At 46.7% G+C, this 20,035-nt stretch overlaps 1 protein-coding gene across 6 annotated transcripts in view; it reads left to right on the plus strand.

Annotated features, from left to right (window-relative positions):
* Positions 1–18,259, plus strand: part of SHANK1 (SH3 and multiple ankyrin repeat domains 1) — a 116,025-nt gene extending 97,766 nt beyond the window's left edge. For 3 of the 6 annotated variants that reach the window (XM_089531503.1, XM_089531505.1, XM_089531504.1), the window contains 5 exons: positions 160–216; positions 1,540–1,661; positions 2,696–2,798; positions 3,306–5,781; positions 11,211–18,259. In XM_089531503.1, coding sequence (XP_089387629.1) covers positions 160–216; positions 1,540–1,661; positions 2,696–2,798; positions 3,306–5,781; positions 11,211–11,778 — 3,326 coding nt within the window. In that variant the 3' untranslated portion in view covers positions 11,779–18,259. Of the gene's footprint in view, positions 1–159; positions 217–1,539; positions 1,662–2,695; positions 2,799–3,305; positions 5,868–11,210 lie in introns of all 6 variants that reach the window. The other 3 variants (XR_016281869.1, XR_016281868.1, XM_089531506.1) reach the window with 3 other exon arrangements.
* Positions 18,260–20,035: the final 1,776 nt, after the last annotated feature.

Genomic DNA, 20,035 nt, shown 5'->3' on the forward strand with positions numbered 1-20,035 from the left:
CCTAACCAATCCTGCTCTGCACTCTCCCACCAACGCTCCCATCTATCACTGCCCCCCACTCCCTTGCAAGTAGCATCCCAAACCTGCCCTTCCTGATACACCATCACCAATCTCCACTCCCTGCACCCCTGTTATCCTCCCCTCCTATTGTCTCTGCAGATTATGAACCAGCGATTGGCACTGATAAGAAACGGACAGTCTATCAGATGGCTTTGAGTGAGTAAAAATGCATGTCCCCCCACAATTCTGTGACTCTGACACTAGGTAGGAGGCTGTCTTTCCATACATTTGACTGATGGATGGGTTGGTTGGTTGGCTGGTTGACCCTTTTCCATTACCCCAAAATAGAGCTCAGTACAGATAACAAACAGAACTGGAAACATTTTTTTAAAAAATGAAATCATCACAATAACCAATAAACATTAACATGCTTTTTAAAAGCATTTGATATGGAGCCTGGTGCTCTTCTGATGTACTGTAAGCTGAGAATGCTCCTGATGCTTTATTACATACACCAAAGGTAAATAGTTGGGAGAAGGAGCTGCAGAATAAACATTTTACAATCTACAGGTTTGTGCAGGTCACAGAATATGGTTTTTCATTTTGTCATTTTTTTGAGTGAGCAGAGCATAGAATCTTATTTTTAGTTCATTTGTCCTATAGTGGAGACATGCTTCTTCAGTATTGTATAACATGATGGGAGGTACTAGCAACCTCTAAAAATTGGATTGCCAACTCTTGATATCAAACATTTTAATTCCTAATGAAGTGTAGGGGTAGAACCCAGCAGTTTTGGTTTTGTCGTGCACAAAATGTGCCAGTGGGAAACCTGTGGTTATCTGTAGCCAGCAGGATAGGAGTTGTAATTCAACACCTGAACAACTACAGGTTCTCCATTCCTGTAGTATACAATATTGAGCTAGATGGACAATAACATATGGCTTCTTCATTTGTTCTTGTGATTTTTGTCTCATTCTCCAAGAATGCATACTTAGGTTAACTTGTCACTCGTTAATTATCCTGGGTCTTGCATATGCACTCCTTCTCCATTAATTTAAAACACAATGGTGAACCATGGTGATTCTAGAATTTAGAGACATGGCCCAGTTGGTCTGGAATATCACCATGCAAAAGGATCTTGTAGCAGTATTGAGACTGTGTGAAAGAAGCTGTAGCATAAGCTTTCGTAGACATGGTCTACTTCCTCAGATGCAGTTCACTCCATGCAGTTTATGCTACAAGATCCCTTTGCATTGTTATTCTAGCAGGAGCAGAAGTAAGAGTAGGAATAATTTAATATTAAAAGACCACACAAGGGACAGCTTGGTTTTAGCGTAATCCTATAGGCTGCACAAAGAGACCAACTAAGATTCAAGAATTCCATTTTCTGCTCAGTTCTAGACTGATCAAGAACAGCATTGCCTGAGCTTAATAACTACAAGAAGGATGGGCTGCTCCTTATGGGGAATTATGCTATGATGACGGGGGGTCTTAGCTCTTTTATAATGACTTTCCTCTTTTGCCTTCCCCTTGTTGCAGACAAATTGGATGAGATCTTGGCAGCAGCTCAACAGACTATCAACGTAGGAGACGGGTGTGGAAGTGGAGGGCTTCCTTCCTTGGGAAAGTCCCGAGGCACCAAGAACTATTTCTCTGCTGAGGTAGGTTGGAGGACTATGCCTGGAAGACTCAGATAGTGATGAGTTTAAAAGAAAAAGTGCCGGGAGGAGGAGGGAATATTGCAGAGCGGTAACCTTCCCCAATCTTGCACTTTCCAGGTATGTTGGACAACAACTCCTATCCTTATGCCCATGGGTGATGGGAGTTGTAATCCAGCACCATTGAAGAGCAATGAAGTTGGGAAAAACTAATGTTTTACCATTTTGTGAGCCTTCCTACTTTTAATCTTTTAAAACATAGGCCCGAGACACACAGGCGGGAAGCAGTGTCCTGGTGCCGATTCTAGGGTTCAGGAGCGTGCATCAACCTCATGCTCCCAAACCCTAGTCCGTAAGGATGCCACCATCATGGCAGCCTCCCGATCCCATGAGGGCCGCCATGATGATTCAAGCGTGGTGCCACATCCATTCGTTGGGAGAAAATCAATGGGAGTCACCCCGTGAGTTACCGCACTGGGTGATGCCAGCCTTTGTGATGCCACTGGTGTAGTTAGCTTGATCATGATCTAGCTTTGAGGGTAAGAGTTTTCCCTTTGTACTGTTTTCTGTTTTTCAAATCATTTTTACTTCTTCAATGACGGGCCCACACTGGTCCAAAACACACTGCAGAAATAATCCAGTCTGAGACAGCTTTAACTGCCCTGAATCAGTGCTAGGGAATCCTGGGAATTGTAGTTTATTAGTTTATTATGGCGTGAGAGTTCTCAGACAGAGAAGGTTAAATGTCCCACAAAACTACAGTTCCCAGAATTTCCTAGCATTGAGCCAGAGCAGTTAAAATGGTCTCAAACTGGATTATTTCTGCAGTGTATTTTGCACCATAAATGCCAATAGCTGCTTCTTATTTCTCACTGATCCCATCTGGTTCCATCCACACGCCAGCTGAATTCAGTGCTAGAAGGATATATACCATGATATGCACACTTCTTCATTCCTTTCATTTGCCCTTGATGCCTTGTTCACCTGTTCTCTGGCTTTTCTCTTTTTCTATTTCTATTTCTATTTCTTTCTTTCAGCCCAGTTTTGAACAACATCGTCTTGGGCAGGCCAGCTATGAGCGCCCATCATACTTACCAACCAGTCATCCCCCAGGCATGATGCTCCGCCAGAAATCTATTGGTGAGACAGGGTCTGGGGGGAATCTAATAAGCTGTGGAATGAAGAAGAAGAGAAGGGGAATCAGATCCCCCTAAATTAAATGGGGGAACATTTTACAACTGGCTGATGTTTTGGACTACAGCTACCTTCATGCCTCCCCATCTGGCTGGGAAACAGATACAGTTTGTAGTCCAAAACATCTGGAGGGAGGCAGATGGGGAATTTCACAAATGAAGTATGGAGGGAAATGGCCACAGTCTGTTTGTTTCAAGCATTCATCATATGATGGCATGTTAGAACTAAAGAGCAACTTATTGAAGCAATAACATTTAGGAGCAATAGCCAAGCAATAACCCATTGGTAGGAATAAATGTTTACCCATGAAATGAGTTTGCTGTGTCTGTACATTGTATTAACATTTCACAAATGTGGAGCTGAGCCAGTTTGGGAGGAGGATTGTTCTATTTGGGTAGATATTGGAGGGACAGAAGAACAATTCAGTCATGGTTGTATTGCTTCCCTCTACAGGGGCTGCAGAAGATGATAAGCCCTACCTCACTCCCCCTGCCATGAAGTTTAGCCGCAGCCTTTCAGTCCCTGGTTCTGATGACATCCCACCTCCTCCGACCACTTCCCCACCTGACCCTCCATACAGCAGTACCTCTCCCTCAGCTTCCGGACGTGTTACACCCTCAGCCCGTTCGACTTTCAACCCCAGTGCCGAGGCCAAGTTATATTCAGCTTCCCTGCATCAAGATCCACCCTATGAGCCACCTCCTCGCATCCGCGACAAGATGTCCCTTTACCGCCAAGAGTCTGAGCAAGGGGCAGAAGGAGCAACTGCCCGTGGCTGGCGGGGCCACACCCCTGACCTCCGCTACTACAACCTGCCCCCACGTGCAACCAACACCGCCATGTATGTCCCCACCAAGCCCATGCGCCGCAAAGGGCCTTTGGTCAAGCAGACCAAAGTGGAAGATGAGCAGCGCCAGCAGCAACAACAACAAGGCAGCACACCCCCCTCACCCATGCAACCATCATCTTTGCAGCTCCCATCATCTGCGCCGCCTGAGAAGAGCTCTATCCCAATCCCCACCATCATCATTAAAGCTCCCTCTACTAGCAGCAGCGGGCGCAGCAGTCAAGGAAGCAGCATGGAGGCAGAGAGCCAGCCAGAACCAGTGGTGCCTGTCCCATCTCTCCAGCTCCACAACAGCATGGATTTCACCAGTCAATTTGGGGCAGCCTTGGTTGGGGCTGCCCGCCGTGATCGTGAGTGGTACAGCGAGGCTCGCCGCAAGTCTGCCCTATTCCTCTCCACTGAGCAGCCCGATGATGAGTCCCAGCAGACCCCCATGCCCCGTCTCCGCCACTCCAAATCCATCGATGAAGGCATGTTCTCCAGTGAGCCATATATCCAGCTCAACATGACTCCCAGTTTTGGTAGCAGCACTGGTGCCGGAAGCACTTCTGCTTACCTTCAGTCTCGTGCTGCTAAGACATATGGAGCCAGTACCACCAGCGCCTTCACTTCTGTGTGCTCCAGCTTCTTGCCACAGTTTCAGCCCCATTCAACTCCTCTTATTCATCCTCTGACTGGTAAGATTTTAGATCCTGGATCCCCCTTGGGGCTGGCACTGGTAGCTCGTGAGCGGGCCTTAAAGGAGTCTCAATCCCAGCAGGAAAGCCGAGAAGACAGGCACTCACGCCCATCCTCACCCCGATTTGGAGAGTCACCGAAAACTCCAGAATCTCCTGGCACCTCCATCCTGCGCCTCTGGGGGACATCAGAACAGCAGCAGCATCACCACCATCAACGGCCAGCATCACCACGGAAAGAACTAGAGAGCCCCCGGCATCATTTGCCTGAGCAGCAGCAGCAGCCGCCACCACCATCTCCCGCCTCAGCCAAAGCAACGCCTTGGGAGAAACGGCCTGAGGAAGGAGAGAAGCTGGAGTTGCACGTGCGTTTTGTGGAGAACTGCCGCCCAACGGAGGAGGAAGAGGAAGAGGAGGAAGGGAGCCATGAGAGTGGGAAAGTGGAGGTTGCTCCTGCACCAATGGAGCGGGTAGCCGAAGAAAATGGACTTCCACTATTGGTACTGCCTCCGCCAGCCCCTTCCATTGATGTTGATGATGAGTTTGTCTTCACGGAGCCACTCCCACCACCCCTCGAGTTCTCCAATAGCTTTGATAAGCCTGAGTCTCCACCTAAAGGGGCAAATGACCTGCCCACAGCAGTGGCCCCTCCAGCTGCTCCCTCTGCCCCCACCACCTTAGACTCCACAGCCTCCAGCTTGACATCCTATGACAGTGAGGTAGCCACCCTAACACAGGCTGGGACCACTGAAACCAAGGAAGCCCCTCACGTCAACTTTTCTTCTGTTGTCTCATCCATTGCCATTCCTGCAGCGGAGGCTCCAGAAGCTGTGACAGACTCAGGGATCGAGGAGGTGGATAGCCGAAGCAGCAGTGACCATCACTTGGAGACCATCAGTAGCGTATCCACCCTGTCCAGCATGTCTGGGGAAGGCACAGAGCTCCTGGATACCTACATCACCTATTTGGATGGGCAAGCTTTTGGGGGAAGTAGCAGCGTGGGAGGAGGAGGGGGTAGCAGTGGTGGTAGTGGTGGAAGCACCACAGACAAGAACCCACTGCAGACAAAACTGCGCTCCCGGCCCTTCCCAGGCCGGTTGCCAGGGGCTACCCCCACCAGCTCCACCATCTCAGTTTCTGCATGTACTGAAAACATGTTTGCCCTCACGCCTGCTCCACCCTACCACCAGCAGCCAGCAGCTCCTGAGCCAGGCAAAGACCTGCCGCAGAAATCTCCGCTGCCCTGGGAGGAACCCAAGGCCTCCCCCATGTCCACCATGAAGGCCAGCATCATCAGCGAGTTGAGCACCAAGCTGCAGCAGATGGGCGGGGTATCATGGTCACGGCCGCCAGATGCGGTGGCTCCCTTCAGCTCTGAGCGGCCCAGTTCCCTACAGAGGCAAAGGTACTAGGCGGCTGGAGCAGGAGGAGGAACAGGAGCAGGAAGCAGGAAGCCAGCCCCGTGCATGCTGCATCTCGTGTTTCAGTTGGGTTTGTCTCCTTTTCTCATTCTCCCGTCAATGCTTGGCTTTTCTTTTTTAATGGTTTTATTTATTTATTTATTTATTTATTTATTTATTTATTACCACCATTACATTGTTTGGTGTGCTTGCAGGCACAGGGCAAAGGAACCACCTCATATGTCTCATTCTGATGGGGGAGATGCACTCACAGTGCTTCCTTGTGCATATGCTTGCTATATCTCTGGCTTACAGATGTGTGCACAAACTGATTGTTGCCTGTTGTTCTTATGTCCACCCAGAATATAAATTAACCACTGTAGGCACACACATTGCCCATTGTGTTGCAGAGTCATGCAGTCTCAAACATGTTTTGAAGCCTCTCTGCATCCCCATGTGTGTGCATTGCACAACCAGGATATACCTAGTCTCTTGTGTTGTGTGTATAGACTCAAAAACATTCATACAAGTATTTTCAGGGTGGTAACTGGTTGAACATAGAACTTCTATGTGCTAAAGCTCTTAAAGAGTCAAAAGAGTGTTTTGAAACTCACATAGATTGGCCAGAAACCCACTGATAAATGCCTCAGGGAGAATGCACTTAGTGAGAGTCCCCTGCTGCAGATGTGCATTTTAAAGGTGTGCATTTGAGTCTTGTAACATATGAGCAACTCAGCAAAACTGGTAGGGAACTTCCTACACAGATTCTCAGCTGTCTCCTGTTGGAGGCGTCATGAGAACCTGTGTTCTTCACAAAGCATGGAAGCATTTTGGGTTTTGATCCCTTTTTAGCTTCTCATTTTCAGGGAAATCCCTCCTGACGTCAAAATGTCATTTCATGTACCTGTGACATACATCCTGGCTCTTTGGATCCGTGACTATTTCTGTAGCTGGAAGTGCCATCATGTTTTATTGTTGATGTAGATGAAGATGGTAGTTGATGAAAGGGCCTTGTCCCCAGTAAAATCAGGGGCTCTTTCACACTACACAACTATATTATAATATTACGAAACTGCCTTAACAGTGATGGATGCATCCTATAGAATCCCGGTGGTTGTTGTTTGGTGATGCATGTACCCTTCCCTAAACTGCAGACCCCAGGAGCTCATAGGATGTTGCCGTAGCAGTTAGAGTGGAACCACAGTGCTATAATTATGTAGTGTGAAAGTGCACCAGATCTGCAGAACATTTTGATCCAGAAAGTTGACTTGAGTACTCCATTTTTAATTGCAAAGAAACATCGCATCCTGGTTGGGTGTGTGTGTGTGTGTGTGTAGATAAGAGGGATGAGTTTTCCCATCTTGGGAGCGATCTTAGGGATGGGCAGATCTGTCAGTTTTGTTTTCTCCTACATCCAGATTTCAGAAGTTTGGAAAATGAACTGAAACAAAATTCCCATCCCTAATCTAACCCAACAGTGTTCCCACAGTGGTCAACTAGGTGCCCCTGTGAAGCTGACAAGCAAGTCATAAGGACAAGAACACCCTCTCTCCCAGTTGTGTTTCCCCGTAAAATGTATTCAGAAGTATACTGCCTTTGAGACTGTAGAAAATACACGGTCAAAATTACTAGTAGCTATTGACAGTCCTATTCTCCTGTGTCTGTGAATTTCCCCTATGAAAACTGTACACCTTACCACTACATCTTGTGGTAACAAATTCCACAGCTTAACTGTGTATGGTTTGAAATAGTACTTCCTTTGATCTGCCCTGAGCCCTTTCCAACAGACATGGCTGCTGAGAAAACAGTGTTTGTCATGAAACTCCTAAATTGTGCAAGGCTGCAGAGTTCATTTGTGGGTGCACTCCATTTAGTCAGGGACTGGAAGGTCCAGTTCCAAGTTTTGGGGTACCATGGTGCGTGGTGGTCTCCATGCCCCCCTTCCTTTCCGAGCTATCAGTGCCCACTAAACTGATCTCTCTGCCCCATCTACATCACTGCACCTAACTGAGCAAGCTGACTAGGTGGTAAAGGGTTGGAAAGGCCCTAGATTGATGATAGCTAGGTTTTCTTTAAATACATCTTGAAGCCTGCAGATGCTAGTTTCAGTGGGAGGAGTTTTGGCTTTCAGACTGTTAAGGGCATGGTGTGTTAGTCTCAGAGGCTTTGCAATCAAATTGCCTGCTCTTCTTCCAACATCTACTTTTGTATCACGGAATCTGCAATGCCTGGTTCATCTCCTTTCTTGCTGAGGTTGCTTCCTTATAAACACTTACTCCTCTTCCACAACTTCCAGAATGGGTCAAGATGGTCACGGTGCATTAAATACTGCATGTGTATATGTACCAATGTGAGCATACATGTACTGTGGGTCTTCAGCCCCCCCTTCCATTCCCAGTGCAGTCACATTGCTGAGTTTTATTTGCTACATTTTGTCATTCATCTGCAGTCACATTGTGCTGGGAGAATTTATTGCAGTTTCTCCAATGACTTCCTTTTTGAGCAAAGAAAAGAAGCAAGGCAGGTTATCTTTGGAGAGACTGCCAGGGTGGCAGGTCTTCTGCATTTTCTGAGAAGAGCTGGATCCTTACTGGGATGTATCTTGTTTTGAGGAGGAAGGAGATCAGAGACTGACAAAAAGTCTGCCAAGCTCTACAGGAAGAGACATAACTTCTCAGCTCTTTGAGAAGATGGAGATGGTTGTTTGGTAGCATAGATTATGCACTGGCTTAGAGAAAAAGTAGCCATTGGTAGATGTGAAAACAAAGTGTTTCTGAACTGGTGCAGATTAAGAAGGAGGGTTTTTGCAATCCCCTCATCCCACCCCTCACTGGTAACTATTTCAGTATCACTTTCCCAACGTAGTTTAGTTTTATTTAATCCGTCCATTCTAACAGACTTACAGTGGAACCCTGCAGTTTCCTTTGGCTGGAAATTGCAGTTGCAATTTGCGGTGTGCATGCCTCAAGATAGAGCCATAGAGGTTCCATTGGTAGTGCACATTTCAGAGAAAAGAACACTGTCTGAACAGACAGGCCAAATGAAACAGCTTCAGGCTACTTTGGAGGTGTGTTGTTCAAATGATGCACACATCCTAAGAGGCCAAAAGCTGCGCCCAAGTGGCAGTTTGGTCCTAAGGACTGGAGCACAGCTTCAGTGCGGCTTCCGGCCTCTTAGGATGAGTGTGTCATTTAAACAGCATGCCTCCAAAATGGCCTGAAGCTGCTTCATTTGGCCCGTCTATTCAGACCCAATGTTTGAGAAGAGGAAAGGCATTTCAAGACAGTGTCCTTTTCTCTGAAATGTGTGTGTGTTTTATGAAAATGAATATGTTTGGAGGAGAGATACAACTCTTCCCTCCTTTTGCGGGGGCTTTTCATACTACATTGTTGTTAGTGCTATGATTCTACTTCAACTGCTATGGCTGCTTCCTTTAGAATCTTGGCATTTCTAGTTTGGTGAGAAACTAGAATTCTCTTTGGCTGGAAATTCTAAATTCCATTCCCTAAACTGCAAATCCCTGGATTCCTTAGGATGCAGCCTTGGCAGCTGAAGTGGAACCATATGGCTATAACTGTTTAGCATGAAAGGGCCCTTAATCATTCTAGGGCCTGAATTGATCCCCAGGAGGGTCAGTTCAATAAATGCTGGTTTTGATGAAGGCTCAGATCTCTGAAAGAGGGGTAGCAAATGTGAGATAAACCTGGAATGGCGTTCCATCTGGCGTGTCTCCAATTCTCAAGACACTCCTGGCATGAGACTGTTTTTTAAAATCCTTTCTCCCACTATCCATTAGTACACTGGCAAAAGTTTTGATCCCCCACAACCTTTTGTTCCTTTCCGGATGTTGCTTTTTCCTGGTTGCCCCAATCTGTTCTGATAGAAACCAAAGTAATGAGGAAATTAAAAATTCCATCCAAGGATTGTGTGCCTGATAGCGTTAAAACATGCTTCCTGTTGGATTACTTGAGTTCTGTACTGGAGGTCTCTCCCACTTTCATGAAGAACCGTGGAACAGATGTTCTAAAGCAGCAGTGGGCAGCTAGCCAAGGTCCAAAGGCCACACACGCACCTTCCACCAGACCTCAGAAGGCTAAACACAACCCTTACTGGAGATAAAAGGGGGAAAGTTGTTGTGCTTTGATTTGATTTGATTTTTTCCCAGAACCTGGAGAAGCAATTTTTGAACCAGTAGACACCATTTTCTGTTTTATTTCCTGGTTATAAAATGGTCTTGCCTGGGTTTGAAACAGCTGACTCCCATGTCCCTTAAGAGGTGCAGGGAGAACTTTTTTTTTGGGGGGGGGCACATTTTAATTTTTTTATTTTTTAAATGAGAGATATGGGACTGTGAAAAATTGCCTGGGGAGGCAGTCTTCACTTCATGGAGTATACTTTCCTCACCCCTGTTCTAAAGATTGGTTTTCATACTTCATTTTTCTTTGTGGCATTTCTAACATAATTTGCTCCATGGATCCCCTCTCCCTGCAATCCTAGAAAGACTTCCATGTTATCTGTAGATGCTGCTGGCAGTGACTGTCACTGGCAGGATGATTCACATGGAAGCCACACATGCATGGAGAGCTGCCATAGAGAAGTTGCTTTTGTCATGGATAGGGTAAGAGGTAGACCAGCTTTCCCTGATTTGGTGTCCTCAAGGGAAAATGAGAACTATAATTCAACCCATCTGGTGAATGCCAGGTTGGGCAAGACTGGCATAGATTGTAATATAACCTTCAGGTTCTCTTTTCTTCCAAAGATGATTGAGAAAAACTCATTGGGTATTATTTTTATGAGGCGTTTCGTACCTTGTGCAGAGGTGTTTTTCCTCTTGTCCAGAGGGCTTCTGGGTGTCACATTACATATGATGTTCCATTGCATGGATATTTTCTTTCAGAGTTTCATGTTCTTCCTGTTCCCCTTAATCCAAGAAAACAGGAGGAAACTTATTTTGGTTTGGGGGATGTTGTTGTTGTCCAAATTGCCCTCACAAAACACTTTCACCCAGGAACAGAAAAAAGCAATTTGGAGCAGATGTTTCTGATAAAAAGAACTCAAAAAGCAAGTACTGTAATAACCATGTGAGAACTTTGAGTACACATTGCACTTCCTATATTTGCTTTGGGGTTGCCTTGTTCTGTAAAGGTTTCAGAAATCCAAGGCTTGTGAAGGGTATGCTAGCAAGGCTTTTAGGGCAGCGTTTTCCAAGCTGGTGCCCTTAAAATGTTTTGGATTGCCATTTGTGGGATTACAGGAGACTGCAGTCCACTACATCTGGAGAGCACCTGCTTCGGGGAAGGCCATCAAAGAGAGTGTTTTGGGACTGTAGGGAGGTGCCAACATCTGATTCTGGTCATTCTTACCCCTGTTGTTTTCCAAGAGGGAGCACTCTGGATACTAACAAGTCTCTCATTCCTTTTCTCCTTCCCTGTAGGCTCCCAGATGAGACATCCCCATCATTGATCTCCTCCAAGCCTGTAAGCAGCCTTTTCCACAACTGGCCCAAGTCCCCCCAGGGCAAGCACCCCAAAAGTGTGGAATTTGATATTCGCCCAGCCCTGCGGCGTGCCCCCAGCCCAGCTGCCCTGCCCAGTGAGCACAAGATCAGCCCCACCCCCAGGCCTTCCTCCCTTCCCATCCTGCCTTCAGTGCCCATATATACCGGCGTATTTGATCTCCGTGGTTCGCCCACTTCTGGGGGTGAGCATCCTTTCCCAGGCTTCCCTTCTGGCAGCCGCTCTTTGTCTCCCACCCACTTCCTGCCGCCAGCCACGGACAAGCCGTTTGGCTCCAAGCCGCTGCCTTTCTGGACCAAATATGATGTGGCCGACTGGCTGGATTACCTGAAGCTGGGGGAGCACCGCGATCGGTTCCTGGACAACGAAATTGATGGCTCCCATCTGCCATCCCTCACCAAGGAAGATTTCATTGACCTGGGTGTGACACGAGTTGGACATCGCATGAACATCGCCCGTGCCCTCAAGTTCTTTCTGGAGAGGTGATGGGGGAAACTGCCCTGCCCCGGGGAGCCTCTCGCCTGAATGTACAATGGATCTCCACCACTGGAGAGAACAAATGAGGTGGAGGGGTTGGAGCTGTGGGGCTGGGCACAGGGGAAGCTGCAGAGACCCTGTGGGTCAGGGTAGGGTGGGGATCACCCCCCTGGCAGAGAGATACTCTGAGAAGCTCACCAAAGCCTGCCTGGGCACCCTTACCGGGGTGTGCACTTTCCTTTTTTGCGTTGCCATGTAGCAATTTGCCCATTTCATTCATCCAGCCAGATGCCGCTGACACTAGTGTATGAACACTTGATGTGTGCAACACTTCCCAAGCTACACACAGATGTTTCTGTGTGTGCATGTATTATCTCTACCTATTTACATACACTAATGTGTCATTCTCCATTGGCATACCAGCTTGCCTCAACAGCCTCACAGCTCATTTAGGCCATCCAACTGTACAACATCTTATATCTGCATACCTGTGCCATCCACCATGTTGCTGATTGCACTTCCAGCTGTTGTTTGCACATCACTGTAAAAGCTTGGCTGCTGCATCTTCACAATTACTGAGGTTGTTAAGTACTTTGCCTTTCAAAAAAGGAAAGGAAAAGACTTGCTCCCAGAAAAGTTACATTGGCATATATTTCTGTACCTTAAAAAATGAATTCTATTTTATCTAGTACTGGGAAGGGTATCAATTGTGTTTCCTTCAGCTTGTTAGACACCCTACCACCAGTCTTTGAAGAGTTTGTTAGATGTTGTCTATATTCAGTCAGGCTTGCCTTCACAGCCATAAGAGTTAAAAGCTTTCTTGTTTGTAATGAAAACTAAGAACTTCATGATGCAGAGGAGCTGGCACCCCACATTGAACTGCAGGCATAGGCAAGGCCATAGCTCTCACCCTGATCATGTAATTGGCTCACATTGCTGCCTACTTTGCCCAATAGGGTGTATAGTGCACCTTTGATGCACCAGCTGGGTGATTTTGGTGTAGAAAGAAATCTTGCTGTGCTGTTGCTAGTTAACTTACTGGGTGTGCAGCTCACAAATCATGGTTACCAGTGAAAACACCCCATTGGTCACTGGTGTGGTGTGGTGGTGTTACCCATCACCCAGATTGCTCATCAAAGAATATTTGCAAAGGCCAGGATCTCTTGGAGCCAGCAGACTGGGGTGGGGGGCATTAACTAGCATGAGCACTCAGATTTGTTGAGGAAATGAAAACTGTTGGCACAGGCAAGTACCCTATATGTCCCATGTTATTTCAGGTTTATTTTAACCATGAGGAAACATAAACTATACTCTGGAGTTTATCACACGGGCTAATTTCAGCATTAAAGAGAGATTAAAGTGCATTTAAAGCATCTCACAAATAAAGCAAAAATGGCAAGTAATTGCATGAATGATTATCACATGCAATTGCACAAATAAAGCGATATTGGAATGCATTGTTGCTGAAATCCCGAAAGTAAAAAGATGTGTGTTAATGCTTCTTTGTGACCACTTTAATGGCGGATTTTGTGCGACGTCATGTGAAATCATTTTGTGTAATTATGCGACTTTTCCAGGATATTCATGAGATGAACTCCCGATAGCCTTTGTGTGATAAACTTATCTGATAATATGAGCAGAGGTAGTTGGCAGGGCCTCCCCAAAGTAACCTGGATTGTGGTTTAGGAACTGAAGATTTTCTGACCTTGTTGAGAATTGGCTAGCTGTGGTTCTTACCACAGATTCAATATGTTGACACCCTCTAGTGGTGCCACAAAGAAAATTGTGTGAGCTGGAATTAAGGAGGCTTCCAGATGGAGATGGTTGGTCTATGTAGCTTGCTATTGTTGACCCTGACAGACAACAATGTCTCACCAGGGTTTCAGGTAGGATTACCTCCTAGCCCCAACTGGATTTCCCTGGAATTCCCTTGGTGGTCTCTTATCCCTGTAGTGAGCAGTCCCAACAGTGTTTAATATCAGATTGTCTACATGCAAGATAAGCTATTCTATTAAAAAAAATTCCTACAAAGAATCAGCAATATTAATGAGAAAACACAGGTGGGTTATAAATGGAGGACAATAATGAGACATGCATGCAAGAAAATTTCACACCAAAGCAGGGCCCAGTAGAAACTTAATGTGGAAAGACCCTAGGTGGCCGATCCGCTACATAAAAGGGATGTGCTTCCTTTAGCTCTTTCAGCTCTTGTCAAAAATCTTCATTCTAAACTGATGTTCACTACATGGTTCCACATTTGGCTGTGTTCCATTATCTTGTTGGCAGTCTCATATAGAACAAATCTTATTAGCAGAGATTCCTCTGGAACAGTTCCTATCTATCTGAACCAGTGTGCTCTCACTTGTGTAGACCAAGTGGAGTAGAGCAGCGTAGAGCAAGTGAATGTTTTGAGACTGATATTTGGGCAGTGGTGATTGTGTTGATCCATGCAGTGTTGGGTATATTTTTAGTAGAACACCTCCTGGTGTATGTTTCAGCCTAGGTTGCAAAGGTAATGTGATATTGCAGACTGCATTGGCTAGGGGCTGATGGGTTCTGCAGCCAAACACATCTGAAAATCCCCAAGTTTTAGGCAGTATGGTTTGTTTTTGAAAGACCATGTTCTGCATTCAGCTGTGGTATAATATGTGATTACAGTTCACTTTCATGTAGCTTTCCTGGAACAGGAATCCATTCCTCTGTAAAGTTCTTCATGATACATCAATAGCCTCAGTTTGCAAAGGCTTCATTAGCCAAACCAGGACAGGTTTTGTAGTTTTCCAGAGAGAAAACAAGACCTTTGTTTTGAAGTAGAACTTGTGGGCCACACCAGATGGGCAAAGTGGCACTGTGTGAAAAATTAATGCTGATGCTGCCAAAAGGAATAGCCCTTGCCTCTTCTGTTTTTGCCACAGAGTATATACAGCCCTGACTGCAACAGTTTGCAAACACAGCTCCTTCACAAGTTGTGCTTTGGTCTGCATACGTGTGCATCTATGCTGTCATGCTTTCACTCAGGCTTGCATACTCAGGGTCAACCTTCATCTTTTCATGCCAAAGCCATCTTCATGTGTGCATGTTTCACATATTTCTGCACTTCCAGAATGGAGAGATCTCCATATGAGCATTTCCCCTGAGAAGTTGGGGACTCTCTTTGTGTCCTTCTGCCAGAGGGGTACCTGTGGCAAGCAGACATTACAGCTCCTGTTAGGTAGATGCTTTAGGGGCTGGAGCAGGGAAGAATGGGGGCAGGAAAAAAACGTGTGGGTAGGTGCTCCCACTCCATGTCTCTTGCTGTCTCCTACAGCATCATCACATGCTCCCACCACCCTGAATTCCCAGGGAGAGGGGTCTTCGATACTGACCATATCTGTGCTATGGATGGAGTGTCTGTCCCCTGCTTCTCTTCAATGCTCAGCTGCCAAAGAAACAAAAAGAGCCCAGCATACAAGGGAGTGCTGCATAACATGTCCTCCCCATTGCAGCCATTCAGACACCAGAACCCAGTGGACAGACTGCTTTTTTTTCCCAGGACACAGGCTGGGGAGGGGGGGGCTCTTGCCGCTGCTCATTGCTGGGATCCTCAGTGTGATGCTCCGTCCAATGGGAGTGGAAGGGGGAAAATTTCTTAACCCCTTTCCTTCCCAATCTCCACATCAGGGATTATGAGCTGTGGGGAAGTGTGTGGGGACTTGTACTATGACTGTAGGCCTTCTGGCTGGCCCCATTTTATCACTTCACCTGTGCTGTGACTCTTTAGATCTACAGCTAGCCACCGCCAGCCCACCATGACTGTGCCATGCAGCCAACCCCACTCTCACGCCTCTGAAACCGTAGTTCTGTGCCATACAGCTAAGCCCCCCCATGACCGTTAACTCATGTGGCATAATGCGCTGCATTTTTATTTTTTATTTTGGAGCCACACCACATTTTTGTACTGTATGGCTCCAGTCACACATGTACCCACGCTCCATAATGTTGGGTATCCTTATGCATCTGACACCTATCAAGACCAGCAATGTACCTTTCCCTTCATGACTACATGATTAACCCAGGCATGCAAAAAAAGAAAAAGAGAAAACAAAACATTTTTTTAAAAGAAAAAGAACAACCCAACTGGTGACAGGCCCCAGGCAAATAAAATGTTTCCATGGGCAGCCAGGATATTTGCAGAACCTTAAAATTTCAGCTTTGCTTTTGGTAAAACAGTGAATCTCTACCCCTTGTGGTTGGGAAATGCAGAGCGGGAATGATTTGCAAAAGACAGTAAAGACTGCAAGCGCTAATGGCTTACAAAAAGGAGATCCTGTTGTCATGGCCATTGTCTCAGCAAGCAGACCGTCATCCCCAGCCCAGCTTGTAAAAATACAGGATTTGAGAAATCCATGTGGGCAACATCTTTTTGGGCGGGGGGATGTGCCTGACCACAGCCAAAGGAAGAGACAGGTATAGGCTCTGGATTCAGAAGGCCTCAAGTGGGTGTGTAGGAAGGTGGCAGAAATCACAGGAGGAAATCAAGGCAGCAAGTAGGCCATAGAGGGATGAGAGAAGGAGCTGGCTGTAATTTTGATGAGCTAGGCTAGGCACAAGACACAAAAGTGCTAAGGATTAAAGTAATGTGAGTGGTCTTGTCTTTGCACAAGAACCTTAACCAGGCATTGCTGGGCAAGTGGACGACTGGTGGACTATTTTGAGTTGGGAGTCGCACATCTTCACCTACTTTGCATGGCTGGGTTAACCCTTCTAGTGCCCTGGCTCTGTGCCATGTGGCTTTGTGTGCCTCCCTCTCAGGATGCTTCTTGCCACGTCACTGTCATCCCACCCACACCACCTGTAGTGCCCCTTCTCTGTTGCTGTCACAACCTAACAGGCCACGTGGCTATTCCCACTGTGCCTCCAAAGCCACCACTCTGTACTGTGTGGCCTCGTTCTGACCCATCGCCAAACGTGGCTGCTGTTTGCCCTTCATATCCCAGCAGCCACCAAATGCCACATCCTAGTGCCACATGGTGAAAACTCCCTCCCCTCCTCACTGTGTGGCTAGTGACACGCCGCTGACCTTGCACCTGAGTGCTGCTGGTTAGGTGGCCATCTTTTTTCTTTCTTTCTTTTTAAAGAAAAGGGCTCTTGTCTCGTCTCTTCAGACTGGCCGTACTGGCCTCTCCCATCCACAGGCCCCAAGGAGGGAGCAAAATGAAACAAACAAACTTTAGAATGTCTTCCAAAATGATGATGTGGGGAAGTGGGAAAGATGGTCTCCTCTCCAATTTTAGGCAGGGGAGGAGTCCATGCTGCTGTTCTCAGCTCCTCATTCAGGCAACCCCCATAGATTCATGTTCCAGCTCTGGGGAAAAGGACATATTGAGATTGGGGAGGGGGTTATGGGGTAAAGGGGCTGGGAGCAAGGTCTCTTGAAGGGCTGAGGGTTGTATGCTGCTGGGGGAAAGCTCCAGGTCTCCTGGATTTTTGAAAAAACTAGTAGTTGGGTGATCTCACACAGAAGCCATGCCTGTGGGGTGGAACAGAAAGACTAGTGAATGGGACTCATGGAATTGGGCAGGGAAGGGGTTGAAAATTCAGGACTATCTACAACAGATACATGGCCAAATTTTGGGACTCCATCTCAGGAGTGTCATTTTTGGAGGTTCTTGCTTTTCTGAGCCATCAAGTAGCCGTTCTTGTATTCTGAGGAGCCCCAGCTTTGATAGCCAAGAAATTGTGTGGGGGTTTTATGGAGGAAAGGGCACATGGTGCACCAGGCCCAGTTTACCTCTTGACTTCATGATAGTGCAGGGCTTTGCAGCTTGTGTTCCTCCAGATACTGTTGGACTGAGGCCCCCACCAGGCTGGGCCAACAATAAAGAATCTTGGGAGTCACCTCTCCAAAAACATCTGGAGAACCAAAAGGTGGCCACTTTTGGTGCACTGGCACTTTTGAGGGGCATCTGCTCCTGTTATACTACTATTGTTTCTGGTTTTTCCCTTTAGAATGAAGGAGAGATTTTTCTTGAGCCTGTCTCATGGCTTGAGATATGTTAAAAGATTGAGGCAAAAGGGCAGAATGTAAAGGGTGGGGTGGGATAAGTGAGGAGGCACGATTCTTAAGTCAAAATGGGGTGGGGGTGTTGCTATTAGTTCAAACGTACACCCCATATTTGGGGCAGAGAGTGGGATCGCTTGCCTTAGAAGAAAGATAACAGGAACTTCACAGGAACATCTGAGTCCTCCAAGAGGATCTTTTTGACTCAGTAGTTTAATGAATGTGGGGGGTGTATGTGTTAGGACTCCTGGTTTCTCTGAGCGGGAATGAAGGAGACTCCTAATGAGTTGCAAGGAGTATAAATTGCTCGGTGTGCAACTGGGTTTGTCTAGGAATGGACTGGTCCTGAAAGGGTTGAGAACTGCAGCATTGAATCCTCTTGCCTTAAATGTACTGAAATGAAGTATGTAATGTTGACTTTGTGCTTCAGGGATCTGTTCCCTAGGATGATGGGTGGGAGTGGGGGTGGGTGGGAGTGGGAATGGTAATGCCTGCATCTGACAGGGTTGTGTTTTGATTTTTGTGATTGCTGGGTGGGGATGGGCTACAGGGAAGGGAGTCGGTACACTCCACCCCATTTAATCCTCTGATATAAGTCTCTGAGGGGATCATTGCCCCCCAACACCTGGCCTTGTAGCACCCAGGTGTCATGTATAATAGACTTCTCCCCCTTTGTCCCTCAGCCATCTTTCCTTCTTTTTTGTCCCTTGGAGAGAGCTGCCAGAATTCTGTTCCTTAGGTCCCAATTCCCAGCTTCACTCTACACACCTTTGCAAGAAGCCAGGTTGACTCCTGAGCCAAAAGGCGCAGCCATCCCATCTCCCACCTTCAAGAACCTCCCCTGGCTCTGAAAAGTCTAGCTTGGTTCTTGGGCCAAGAGGCCTTAAAAGGTCCCCAGTCACCTATCTCTCACATCTTCCCATCAGGTTCCCTGTGTGTGTCATGATCCTCACTCAAGAGCCCAGTCTGGTTTCTTGCTGTGCTGAAAGGATTGGCTCCTGTCACTTGAGACCTTTCCCTCAGTTCCTTCTACCTGCTCTAGAGTGCGCTTCTACTGTATCCCTTACCTAGAATTTAGGATATTTTATGGAGAGGGACAGGAGTGCCACTTAAAATCTCCAGAGTGACTCTTGAACCCAGGAATCCTGAGTGTTCAACTTCTTCCCCACCACCCATCCAAAAACCCTAGGAAACCTCATTCTGTGGGCAGAATCTCCCAAGATGAATGTAATTAATTCTGCGCTGCCTAAGCCCACCCGATGGCATTCAGGCAGATCTGCCGAAGTTTCTCTCTCTCTCTCTCTCTCTCTCTCTCTTTTACTCACACACAGACACACACCCCTTACATGTTCCTCTACCGAATCCCCTTGTCCTGTCTCTGCCTCCAATGCCTGTGCAGAGAGACTAATGTAATTTACTGGTTTTATTTGCAAATATAAACTCTATGGGATACAGAGGTTCCCCCCAGGTGTGTTTGCATCCATGGTGTGTGTTATGTTGCAGACAAAGGACGAAAGATGGCTCACAGTCAATTGTATGCTACATTTTCGCAGCAGATGCCACAAAATTGCCAGGGCTTCTGGGGTTTACTGGACAGTGGGGAGAGAAATTGAGAACAATGCATTGGTAAGGGTCTGCCTTCATTTTGACAGTTTGTTCCAGGAGTTTTGCCTCAGTCATTGTCGTCCTAGATCAGTTGTGATGAGGACAAGGAGTTGTGGGGCTACAGTTCACCTCACAAAATAACAGGTACAGCCTTGTGCCCACCACCTTGCTTACTTGTGAAACTTTTTTTCCCACCTCCCCACCCCAAAAACTATGGGAGGTCATTTACAAATGTAACTCAATAGGTAAACTTCTTCAGCAGCTAGGCAAAAGTCAAGCCAAAGATGGGCCACAACAGAAGGAACTCTCAGCATGCATCGGCACTGCAGAAATAATGCAGTTTGACATTAACAGCCATGGCTCAATACTATGGAATTCTGGGATTCATTGTTTTGTTAGATATTTGGCTTTCTCTGTCAGAGTTCTGATGCTGCAACAAACTACAAATCCCAAGGTTCCATAGCACAGATTCATGGAAGTTAAAGTGGTGTCAAAGTGCATTACTTCTGCAGTGCAGATGCATCCCAGGGATGTTTCCCATTCAAATTTGCATTTCTCCCCCCTCCTGTAGAAAAATGCATTCACATTAGAATCTAAAATATTTCTTACCATGTATAGGCA

This window comes from Sceloporus occidentalis, unplaced genomic scaffold (assembly GCF_023333645.1).
Source record: "Sceloporus occidentalis isolate IW3139 unplaced genomic scaffold, rSceOcc1.0.p SCAF_7, whole genome shotgun sequence".
Taxonomy (NCBI): domain Eukaryota; kingdom Metazoa; phylum Chordata; class Lepidosauria; order Squamata; family Phrynosomatidae; genus Sceloporus; species Sceloporus occidentalis.